This window comes from Saccopteryx bilineata, chromosome 8 (genome assembly GCF_036850765.1).
Source record: "Saccopteryx bilineata isolate mSacBil1 chromosome 8, mSacBil1_pri_phased_curated, whole genome shotgun sequence".
Lineage (NCBI taxonomy): Eukaryota > Metazoa > Chordata > Mammalia > Chiroptera > Emballonuridae > Saccopteryx > Saccopteryx bilineata.
This window is the reverse complement of record NC_089497.1, coordinates 58,137,808-58,151,054: the sequence shown is the minus strand read 5'-3', so window position 1 is coordinate 58,151,054 and position 13,247 is coordinate 58,137,808. Positions and strand designations below refer to the sequence as shown.

Genomic DNA, 13,247 nt, shown 5'->3' with positions numbered 1-13,247 from the left:
ATAAATACTGATAGCTTGTTCTCAATATCCATGGGAGTAGGGCAAAAAAGGGGATTAAAAAGTACAAGATTCACCTGACCAGGCGGTGGCGCAGTGGATAGAGCGTCGGACTGGAATGCGGAGGACCCAGGTTCGAGACCCCGAGGTTGCCAGCTTGAGCGTGGGTTCATCTGGTTTGAGCAAGGCTCACCAGCTTGAGCCCAAGGTCGCTGGCTCAAGCAAGGGGTTACTCGGTCTGCTGTAGCCCCACAGTCAAGGCACATATGAGAAAGCAATCAATGAACAACAAAGGTGTCGAAACAAGAAACAGATAATTGATGCTTCTCATCTCTCTCCGTTCCTATCTGTCTGTCCCTATCTATCCCTCTCTCTGACTCTCTCTCTCTCTCTGTCTCTGTAAAAAAAAAGAAAAAGAAAAGAAAAAAGTACAAAATTCCAGCTATAAAATAAGTGATGGGATGTAACATATAGCACTGAGAATAGAGTAAATAATATCTTAACTATGTAAAGCAACAGATGGTAACTAGACATACAGTGGTGATCACTTTGTAAGTTATACAAATGTTGAATTACTATGTTGTATACATGAAACAAATAGAATACTGTGCTATATATCAACTACAATATAAATAAATTAATAAATCTGCCAGGGTTTGGGACTCAGCTAGCTTAGGTTCAAACCTCCTGCCATACTTAACTATCAAAGTGATCCTGAGTAAGCTTCACCTCAAGATTGTTTCTTCTTTTTTTTTTTTTAAGACTGTTTCTTCTTTAACAATGATATCAAACCAAATAAGGTTACTATAAAAGAATTAAGATAACATACATAAAGATGTTAGCACAGCCTGACCAGGCGGTGGCACAGTGGATAGAGCATTGGACTGGGACGCAGAGGACCCAGGTTCAAAACCCCGAGGTCGTCAGCTTGAGTGTGGGATCATAGACATAACCCTACGGTCACTGGCTTGAAGCCCAAGGTCACTGGCTTGAGCAAGGGGTCATTTGGTCTGCTTGGGCCCCCCAGTCAAGGCACATATGAGAAAGCAATCAATGAACAACTAAGGAGCCACAACGAAGAATTGATGCTTCTCATCTCTCCCTTCCTGTCTGTCTGTCTGTCCCTATCTGTCCCTCTCTCTGAATCTCTCTCTCTCTGTCAAAAAAAAAAAAAAAAAAAAAAAAAAAAAGATGTTAGCACAAACTACTATTGGCACATGGTATTAACTCAACAAAGATTTGCCACTTCCTTGTCAGAGGTGAGGTTTTCTTTTGTTTTGTTTTTGATCAGGAGAAACTTGAACATCTTTATCTTCTTAAAATAAAGAGGTAGTAAAGAAGTGAAAGAGAAAGAGGGACTGCATTATAAAAGGGGTACTATTACCACTTGAATGGAAGGAAAACAGAAAAAGATGAGAAGAGATTCTGTTAAGTTCCTAGATCAGGGGCAAGAAATAAAGGTGTTCCCACCAAATGGAAGGAAGAAGAGTCAAGGTCATCTACTAGGAATGAAGAACAAAATGGTAAGTCTTTGAGAAGGCAGTAAGGTATGAGAGATGCTAAAGGTAACAAGATAACTGAATTGAGTCTTGGAAAAGTTCATTTGCATCCGGAATTCCAGGAATATGTAGCTCCACCAATTGGTTTCACCAGACAGTTGTATAATTTCTCCTGTAGAGCTTTTTATACCCCAGATATGGGATAAAGTAAATAGATGGTAGGACTAATATAGTAAGAAGAAGGGAAATGAAGTCTCCAGAAGAGAAATAGTATGGTGTAATAAAATTAAGAGTAGCTTGAAAGGTTTCATAACAGTATTATTCATAATAACCAAAAAGCAGAAACAACTCAAATTCCCATCAATCAATGAATGGATAAACAAAATGTGGTATATTCAAACAATGGCATATTATTCAGCCATGAAAAAAGAAATGTTGGAACATATTATAACATGAACAGACAAATCTTAAAAACATTACGCTACATGAAAGAAGTCAGTCACAAAAAGGCCAAATATTCTATGACTCTTTATATGAAATGTCCAGAATAGGGAAATCCATAGAGACATAAAGTAGAATAGTGCTGCCAGAGAATTTCAGGAGAGGTAAATTGGGAATGATTGTGAACATGTACAGTGTTTCCTTTTGATGTGATGAAAATGTTCTAGAATTAGATAGTAGTTATGATTGCACAACACTATGAATATACGAAAAACTACTGAATTGTGCATTTCAAAATTGGGACTTTTTTTTTTTTGACAGAGACAGTGAGAGAGTCAGAGAGAGGGACAGATAGGGAGAGAGAGATGAGAAGCATCAGTTCTTCATTGCAGCACATTAGTTGTTCATTGATTGCTTTCTCGTATGTGCCTTGACTGGGGGGCTACAGCAGAGTGAGTGGCCCCTAACTCAAGCTAGCAACCTTGGGCTTCAAGCCAGTGAACACGGGGTCATGTCTGTGATCCCACACTCAAGCCAGCCACCCCGTGCTCAAGCTGGTGAGCCCGCGCTCAAGCTGGCAACTTCAGGGTTTCGAACCTGGATCCTCTGCATCCCAGTCCGATGCTCTATCCCAGGGGTCCCCAAACTTTTTACACAAGGGGCCAGTTCACTGTCCCTCAGACCATAGGAGGGCCGGACTATAAAAAAAACTATGAACAAATCCCTATGCACACTGCACATATCTTATTTTAAAGTAAAAAAACAAAACGGGAACAAATACAATATTTAAAATAAAGAACAAGTAGATTTAAATCAACAAACTGACCAGTATTTCAATAGGAACTATGCTCCTCTCAAAGTAAAAAAACAAAACGGGAACAAATACAATATTTAAAATAAAGAACAAGTAGATTTAAATCAACAAACTGACCAGTATTTCAATAGGAACTATGCTCCTCTCAAAGTAAAAAAACAAAACAGGAACAAATACAATATTTAAAATAAAGAACAAGTAAATTTAAATCAACAAACTGACCAGTATTTCAATGGGAACTATGCTCCTCTCACTGACCACCAATGAAAGAGATGCCCCTTCCGGAAGTGCGGTGGGGGCCGGATAAATGGCCTCAGGGGGCCGCATGTGGCCCACGGGCTGTAGTTTGGGGACCCCTGCTCTATCCTCTGTGCCACTGCCTGGTCAGGCTCAAAATCAGGAACATTATCTCAATAAAAAATTTACCAAAAAATAAAAGGTACACTTAAAGGAAAGTGAATTTAAAAGAAATCTGAAATATCAAAAGTGGACAGATTGAAACACTGGAGGTTAAAGAACAGAAGGAATAGCAGTCTAGATTGGAACTGGAAAGACTGGAGACTCAAGTCAGAAAGTAAGCATTCCAGATCTCAGAGATTAGGACTTTTGAGTGGAGAGGCATAGAACATGGCTGTAAAAATAGGTATAAATATTAGAATAGAGGTCACTATTACAGTAGTTGAGAGAATATGAAGTTATCATGTAGCTGAACCTATATACACTACAGCTACACAAAAGGAAAGACTGACTTGGTGATACTTTGCCAGCTGTCAAAGTCCTTATTAGATGACAGTTTGAGATAGAACTGAACAATCTAAGCCTACAAGGAGGGAAAAGTTTTACCCAACTAAGAGTAAATGTCAAATTAGTCAAAATTATCATGCTAGTAGCCCCAATTCATTCAATAGGTTTTGTTTTGTTTTGTTTTGTTTTGACTAAAGTGAAAACTAGGTCATAAGCTCTTGGCCAGCCAGATAATGTGAATACAAATAACTTACTTGTTGACTATCCTTGAGTTAGTAAGATCTTCTCCCATTCTCACTTTTTTCATGTGTAAATTGGGTCTAATATCAACTCTGCAACATTGTTGTGAAAGCTAGAGATAATATAAGTAAAACATAGAACCTGATATCCTAAATGCACAAAAATAAGAGCTCCCCGCCCACCACCTACACTCCCCCCCCCCTACCTGATAAAGACACCCTGCCTTATGGAGCCAAAAACATAAAATAGAGAAAAGAAAGCCTCTTCTATAAATGGTGCTGGGAAAATTGGAAAGCCACATGCAAAAGAATGAAACTAGATTACAGTTTGTCCCCATATACAAAAATTAATTCAAAATAGATCTGAAACAATAACTTACATAGAAGAAAATATAGGTACTAAACTTATGGAGCTTGGTCATACAGAGTATTTTATGAATTTGATCCCAAAGGCAAGGGAAGTAAAGGCAAAAATAAATGAATGGGACTATATCAAACTAAAACTCTTCTGCACAGCAAAAGAAACTGACAACAAAACAAAAAAGCAACTACCCAATCAGAGATGGTATTTGCAAACAGCTCCCACAAAAAGTTATTACCTGAAATATATATAAAGAATTCATACAACTCAACACCAAACAAACAATCCAATTAAAAAATGGGCAGCGGAACCTGACCAGGCAGTGGCACCGTGGGATAGAGTGTCAGCCTGGGACATAGAGGACCCCAATTCAAAGCCCCGAGGTCGCAGGTTTGAGCACAGGCACATCCAGCTTCAGTGCAGGCTCACCACTGAGAATATTATGCTAAGCAAAATAAGTCAGTCAGAAAAAGCTAAGAACCATATGATTTTCCTCATGTGGGATATAAGACTGAAACTCATAAACACAGAAAATAGTATGGTGGTTACCAGAGGGAAAGGGATGGGGGGGGGTAATAAAGTGTAAAAGGGGCTAAATATATGATGATGAAAGATGATTTGACTTTGGCTGGTGGGCACACAATACAATATACAGATCACGTATCATAGAAATGTACACTTGAAACCTATATGATTCTATTTACCCATGTCATCTCAATAAATTTAATAAAGATAAATTAAAATACAGACAACCTGTATTTTAATACAGGAGCTAACAGTATGTTAAAAACCATCATCATTAACATTTATTTAGAATTTACTATGTGCCAAGAACTGTATGAAGCTTAACAAGAATGAACTTAACAGAAATGAACATATCTTATTCTCATAATAAGCCTATAAGATAGACAGATACTCTTATTTTCCCTATTTTGGAGATATAGAAACTGAGACATAGGAAGGTTGAGGAACTTGCCCAAAGGTATACAGCTTATTAAGTGGTACAGCCAGACTCAAACAGAGGCAGCCTTGCTCGAGACATGTGCTCTTAACTACTAGACTATGCTAAAAAACAAAAATTATTGTAATAATTTAACTGAAAGTATGTACAAGAAGCAATGTTCAGCTGTGATTTAAAGGGTATCTGCTTAACAGGGTGCAAGTATTTCAGTGGATGTAGCAGACACAGAAATTATATCTAGGTAGCAACTATAATGCTCCATAATACCAATGCCCAAATACCTGCCAGAATGGACAAATAATTGGACCCAGTTGGAGCAATACCACTTATTAAGCAATATTTACCAGCAAGAGTGTAACTATTGATGGCATATATTATAAGCAAAATAAATATAAGCTAAGTTATCAAGCTAGTTTAACCTGTTGCTGGCATGATTTACAATATTACAGGTGAAACGCCCTGCACAAAGTTACGCAATTACTAAACTGCTCTTGGGCAAACCCTCCCCTCCACTACCGAACAAAAACCATTTCTAGCACTTCCCAGGCTCTCTTCTCTATGCTAACTCCTCATAATTCTAAAGTAAAAATGATAGGTAATAGCTTAAGAATTTGGGAGATGTACATTTAATAAGGGATCAAGATCTTGTTATAAAAATAACTTCTGTTTAGAACTTCTCTTTGGATAGAAGATGATAATTTATCGTTTTTGGTTTTTTTAAAGACTTTATTTATTGATTTAGAGAGATAGAAAGAGAGAAAGGTGAGGCGAGGAGCAGGAAGCATCAACTTATAGTTGTTTCTTGTATGTGCCTTGATATTTTAATAAAAGTCAAAGTTTACATGGTATCCATAGTAGACCTTTGAGAGTAAAATGTCAATACTTTAATAACTTGTTTTGGATTTGAACCTTTTGGTTTTAGAATTCTATCAGTCTCCCAACCCCAAATAAATGATAAAAAAAATAAAAAATATATAGTTCCTCATAAAAGCAAAATCATAAACAAAAACGCTGTCTCTGGATTGTTTAGCTATTTTATATTTTGAGGTTCCCCCCAAAATACTATTTCATATAATTTAGATGCAGTTCTACCCAAAGAGAATAGATGCCCTATTAATTAATCTGTGATTCTTTATAAAGCCTTGCTCTTCTATATACACTCTCATAAATCAACAAGAAAATCAAAACTGTATTTTTTGTTGCCTACCTTAGGAGTTTAAGACTACATTTCAAAGAGTACTTAAAAATAAATATAATATCTCAGGGTAAAATAGTAACAAAAATAATTCCATACATTTAAATTAAAAGTAAATTGTTTGAAAATAATATTCATACCAAAAATTATAACATTAATTCTTTAAAACACTTGCCTGTAACTTCGCTAGTGTTCCTCAGAAAATTTCCAAGTGGCATGTGCTCCACGGATCCAGAAGTGCAGTGGTGCACTAGAGCACTGAACTAAGAATAAAGACATATGGGTTCTAACCCTGGTTCTGCCTCTTCTAACTGTGATAAGAAGCAAGTCCCTTCGCTTTCTGGACTTTTGTATGTTCATTTCTAAAAGGGAATAATACCACTTATCCCACCTACCTCACAGGTATCGTAAAAATCTAAAATCATATTGTATAATAAAGTGCTGGGTATTACACAGAAATAATTTATTACTAAACATTCTCTAAAACTTTTATTTGTTATATATATAACTATCTCTATACTATCATATTTATATTATATACATAAATGTACGTTTCAAAATTTCAAAGCATTTGAAAACCTTCAGACTAATTAATATATGTTTATACCACTGCTACCCAAAGTGTAGTCCTGGAACAACAGCATAAGAATCACCAGGAGTCTTGCCAGAAAAACAGAACCTCAGATAGCCCAGACTTACTGCACCAGGGTCTGTGTTTTCACAAGATCAGAGCCCCTGGTGACAGGACTCTATACACAGTACGGTTTCAGAAGCACTGCTTTACACAGCAATACCATTTATAAAAATAATATATAAATAGGGAATTCTTTTCAAAAATGGTATTTCAAATATATGCATCTGAATCATCTTCAGAAATTTTAAGAGATATTTAACTGAATAATTGTTACTTAAGATCAGAATCCATGTCTTAGTTATTCTTGTATTTCTACCTGTTTTATAGCAGACAATATTAGACAGATAGAAGCAAAATAAAAAAATACCCACAAGATTATCAATAATTAATATAGAAAACAATGTACTGTGTATGACAGTAATCAATGTCAGAGAATATGACCACTTAATATTAATTATTAAATATATATTAAGCATTTCTGGCAATACCTTTTAAAATGTAATGAGTTTTTTAAATTTTACTTTATATTTGAATATGGCCATCCTCAAATTTATTAACAGGAATGGTAGGTTATGCATAAATTCCATTAAGCATCAAAAGAATAGCTGAATCTTTTTTATGGAGAAAAAAGGAACAAACTTCGAACAATATAAGAAATATACTGCCCACAAAAATTAGGGAATATTTCATAATGAATATGAAGTGATAAAATATCCCCTAACTTCTGTAAGCAGTATATATATATATATATAGTAAGCTTTAAAACCAGATATATTTCAAATTCTTGCTCTAGCACTTAGATTAGGTTTTCAACAAGTTTATTGTTTCTAGCCTCAATTTCCTCTTGTGTAAAATTGAGATAACAACAGCATTTACCCAGAGATAAAACGAGTAACATGAACGCTAATACTATAAACACAAATTACTACAATATTTATGAAAAACACAAATTAATGTTTTAAAAAGTTAAGAGTAAAATTTACCTTATCAAGTTTTAGTTCCAATTCTGCCACATCTCCCTCCACTTCTTCCAAAGCAGCCCTAGGAAAATTATATATAAATAAGTTATTTTACATGTTTAAGTGTATACTTTACTGTTGAAAATTATTTTAAGTGAAAAATAGATACGACTGCTTAAAAACTACACTTCCCACAAAGTAATAATAACCTTAGGATAAAATGTGAATATTTCATAATCATGCAATACAATAAATACAATTATTATTTAAGGTGATAATAGAACACATTTATTCAAAGAGTTTATATTATTCAAATTAATTACACTAATTAGAATCATTTAGCATAATTTTTTTTAATGAGAAAGAAATTTTAGCGAGATTCCCACATGTCCCCCAACCAGGATCCACCTAGCAACCCCAATCTGGGGCCGATGGTTGACTCAACGGAACTATCCTCAGCTCCTGAGGCTGATGCGCGGGCCAACCAAGCCACTGGCTGCAGGAAAGGAAGAGAGAGAGAAGGGGGAGAGGAAAGGAAAGAGAAGCAGGTGGTCACTTCTCATGTGTGTCCTGACTGGGGATCAAACCTAGGACGTCCACACCCTGGGCCAATGCTCTATCTACTGAGCAAACTGGCCAGGGCCATATTTAGATTTCCACTGAATAAAATGCAACTAACCAAACAGCAAAGCATCCTTGGCAACCAAAAAGTAAACCTTTTACTTTTAGCTCATAAAGATGTTATTCTAAACGCTTCATTTGTTTCCAATGTATTTTTTAAATGATTTATGCTTTTTAAAAAATGTTTATTTTATTGATGTTAGAAGAAGGAAGAGAGCAGAAGAGAAACAGGAACATCTCTTACGGTACGTGCCCTGACCAGGGATCAAACCGGCAACCCCTGTGGTTTGGGACAATGCTCTAACCAACCGAGCCATCCAGAGAGGGCTCCAATGTATTTTTAAGAAATGAGCAGATACTCTTGTCAGGTGTATCATATATGTATAATATTAGTCAATAATTGATATTACACTACAGGTAACATTCAAAAGTTGGAAATCTGGAACAAAACAGCAGCAACTAAAACTTTTTAAGGTAAGAAAATTTTATTAAGAATAATATACAGCCTGACCAGGTGGTGGTGCAGTGGATAGAGCATCGGACTGGGATGCGGAAGACCCAGGTTCGAGACCCCGAGGTCACCAGCTTGAGCGATGGCTCATGTGGTTTGAGCAAAGCTCACCAGCTTGGACCCAAGGTCGCTGGCTCCAGCAAGGGGTTACTCTGTCTGCTGAAGGCCCGTGGTCAAGGCACATATGAGAAAGCAATCAATGAACAACTAAGAAGTCACAACGAAAAACTAATAATTGATGCTTCTCATCTCTCTCCATTCCTGTCTGTCTGTCCCTGTCTATCTCTGCCTCTGTAAAAATAAATAAATAAATAAAAATTAGTGTTTTAAGAATAATATACAAAAGAATGCAATTTATCTGACCGGCAGCGACACAGTGGATACAGCATCAACTTGGGATGCTGACGGACCCTGGTTAGAAACCCCGAGGTTACCAGAGGAGTTGCCTACGTGTCCATCATAGTACCTACCATGCCCAAGCAACTTCCTCTTTCAGCACAAAAGCCTTACCCACTGTGGGCAATGATGGGCTCTTCTTCTTTTTTTTTTTTTTTTTTTTAACAGAGACAGAGTCAGAGAGAGGGATAGACAGGGACAGACAGACAGGAACGGAGAGATGAGAAGCATCAATCATTAGTTTTCGTTGCATGTTGCGACACCTTAGTTGTTCACTGATTGCTCTCTCATATGTGCCTTGACCGCGGGCCTTCAACAGACCGAGTAACCCCTTGCTCGAGTCAGCGACCTTGGGTACAAGCTGGTGAGCTTTTGCTCAAACCAGATGAGCCCACGCTCTAGCTGGCAACCTCGGGGTAGTAAACCTGGGTCCTCGGAATCCCAGTCTGACGCTCTATCCACTGTGCCACCGCCTAGTCAGACTGATGGGCTTTTCTTTGCACAGACAAGACAATGTTTGGATCAGGGATACATTATAGTGCAATGACCTAAGGGTAGCCCTGTAACTCAATAGATGACAAAATTAGGTATCTAAAACCCCCATTATCAATGAGATAGCTCTCTCTGGGTATTTGACCATAGAACACACAGAGGTTACATATCCTGAAACCTGTTTCTTAAAAGAAATCTCTTTTTTTTTTTTTTTTTTTGCAATTTTCTGAAGCCGGAAACAGGGAGAGACAGACAGACTCCCGCATGCGCCCGACCGGGATCCACCTGGCACGCCCACCAGGGGGCGACGCTCTGCCCACCAGGGGGCGATGCTCTGCCCATCCTGGGCGTCGCCATGTTGCGACCCTCCTGGGTGTCGCCATGTTGCGACCAGAGCCACTCTAGCGCCTGGGGCAGAGGCCACAGAGCCATCCCCAGCGCCCGGGCCATCTTTGCTCCAATGGAGCCTTGGCTGCGGGAGGGGAAGAGAGAGACAGAGAGGAAGGCGCGGCGGAGGGGTGGAGAAGCAAATGGGCGCTTCTCCTATGTGCCCTGGCCGGGAATCGAACCCGGGTCCTCCGCACGCTAGGCCGACGCTCTACCGCTGAGCCAACCGGCCAGGGCAAAAGAAATCTCTTATTAGATCATTTTGTAATGCGAAAAGCCATCCTTTATTTTGTTCAGTAAATTCTGGGTCCTTTATAATTTGATCTTTATATCTTTGTGTTGTGAGGCAATGAAATGAAGTTTTTAAAGAACTACCCGTGTTTAAATTCATATTTTACTTCTTACTAGCTATGCAGAACATCTGACAAATTATGTTTCAATTTCACCTGTAAAATACAAATAACAGCCTCTTCATTAGAGATATGACAATTAAATGTTAATATATAAAAATCTTAACACAGTACCCCACATTCATAAGTAGTCACTAAATGTCAACTATAATTATCTTTAGTGTTAAAGAAAATACACAATTTCTTAATATTTTCATTTTATTGAGTCAAGAGAGAAGAAAGCAGTAATAATACTTCCAACAAAAATTTGAAATGGTTTGAAAAGGAGCAAAAAAATTACAACAGGTCTATAATGAGCAAATAAAACAGCAAGTACAAATTTCCTTAAAACGGTCCTTTTGAAAAGGATTAGTTAGACAATATAAAATCTGGTGAGGGTTTTAATGGTTTGTAAACTTTTCCCTTCTTTCTCTAATTTTATTGAAAGCACGAGCAAGGGCCTGGATAGAGTCTTGCTGGGAGAATATAATTAAATCCAGGTTCTACTTTCCTTTGACTGCTTCTTACAGAATAATACAATGTTCAGAGCTGGACATAATATTAAAGATGAGCCAGTCTAGTCTTCACTTCTTATGGATGAAAGAACTGAGGTCTGGAGAGAGAAATGATTGTCTCTGGGACTCGTATTAGTAGGTAGAAAGTTAGACTAAAATTTTGGTTTTTATAAAGTTTGTTGTTGAATATTCTCTTTTCCATTACAGGACTGAATTTCTAGTGGATCTTGCCTGGTTTGTACAGTAAACCAATCTGAGCAAATAGGAGCAGTTACACATTATAAGTATAATATTTGGAGAAGAAAAACTTTTTAATTTCGCTGAGATTTCTCAAAAATAAAGGCAAAGGCTTTTTTAAAAGTCTATTATTATTACTGTATAATATATATTCATTCAGAGCATTGACTCTCCTTTGTACTGATTACAGTGTCAGCTCTCCTGTTTGCAAGCTCTTAGAGGAGTCAGATAGACCTGAAAAACCAAGTAGATTTTCAGACAACCTTTTATCGTATTAGGTAGTCTTGTATTCTAGATTGAAGCTATGAAGGAGACTCCGATGTGTATTTGACATGTAATTTTGGGAAGAGACTAATAAATAGGCGCTGGGTTTTAAAGACAATGTTAACAGCATAAACCATCTTTGAACAGTCAACTTGTGACAATGAAGCACCTGTACTACTCCCCAATGACATGAGCACCTCACCACTACCACCTTTACAAAGCACCCTATGCTCACTTCAAATAGTTCACCTGGCACTCAATATGCTAAGTCAGCTATTTAATCTGGATGTCTAAACTGAGAGGCCTTCAGAGAGACTAGGGCTCATTTTGCTATATATCCCTAGGTCCGTTAATTATGAAGTAAACATTTGTTTACTGGATGGATGGATGGAGCATTTAAAACATTTATGTAATCTTACATAAGTCTTTAGAGAAAATTAAAAAAAGAACACAAATAATTCCATAAGCCTCCCAACTAGATTTACAATGAAACAAGGAAAAAGCCAGTTTTTTCCACATACAAGGATGAACCTATGTACTTTTCATCTAATCATTATAATGCCTATACTTTCTTTTATACTTGAGAAATGGGTAACATATAACATAATCCTCTAGAATACAGAATAATATAAGATTTGGACTTCTAAAAGAAACCTTGAAGGAGCTAAGAAGGAATTTACTCCAATAACACCACAAAATTACACTATCATGATTCTCTCACTTCACTTAACTGATAATCAAATAGAATATTTGAACATTCCAAGAGAAAAATCAAAATACACTAATCAAAAACAGAAAAAGCATTAAGCAACTTAAAAATACACAACTAGAAACATTCAGACAAATAAGAAACTTGAAATTTTCCTTCCTTTCCTCTAACAAGAAATGGGAGATCTATTGCTTGGCCTATGTGAATGAAATAAAGACCCTTGCCTTCTTACACCTTACATTTGAAGAATAAGGCAGGAAATACACAAACATAACATATAAGACAATTAGATATTATTCTATAAGGTGAGAAGTGCTATTTTTTTAAAAAAGTCAGAATAGGGGCGAGGGCAGAAACAGCTACAGTTTTAAATAGGGTGGCCAGGAAGAATGCAATAGCAGAAAAAATAACCAAGACAGCGGCCCTGGTGTTTCAAAGAATAGCAAGGAGGCCACTATGGCTGAAACAGAAAATGCAAAGGAGAGAGGTGTAGGCGAGGAAATGAGATGACTAAAGGAGAGCCCGTCACAATTAAGAGTCAGGCAGTCTGACAGTAAAGATTCTAAGTGAAATACGGAACCACCAAAGGATCTAAAGCAGGGCAGAGTCACAATATGACTCTGCCCCCCCAGCCCGAATCACTCTGGCTGCCATGTGAAAAGATTTTAAAAGAGGAAGCAAAGACAGCAGTTAGAAAGCTAGAGATCCCAGTGAATAGATGATGGTGGCTAAAGCTAAACACCAGTCAGTGAGTAGTTAAGAAATGGTCAGATTCTGGATATATTTTAAAAGTAGAGCCAAGAGAATATTCTCCGGGATTGAATGCAGTGTGTGAGTGTATGCACGGGTACACCAGTGAGAAGGTAGATGTGTTATCAAAGA

General features: G+C 37.3%; 1 protein-coding gene across 3 annotated transcripts in view; it reads right to left on the bottom strand.

The window, feature by feature from the left end:
• ACAP2 (ArfGAP with coiled-coil, ankyrin repeat and PH domains 2) overlaps positions 1–13,247 on the bottom strand; it is a 206,237-nt gene that overhangs the window by 121,204 nt on the left and 71,786 nt on the right. For all 3 annotated transcript variants that reach the window (XM_066240963.1, XM_066240965.1, XM_066240964.1), the window contains exon 2: positions 7,869–7,926. In XM_066240963.1, coding sequence (XP_066097060.1) covers positions 7,869–7,926 — 58 coding nt within the window. The remainder of the gene's footprint in view (positions 1–7,868; positions 7,927–13,247) is intronic.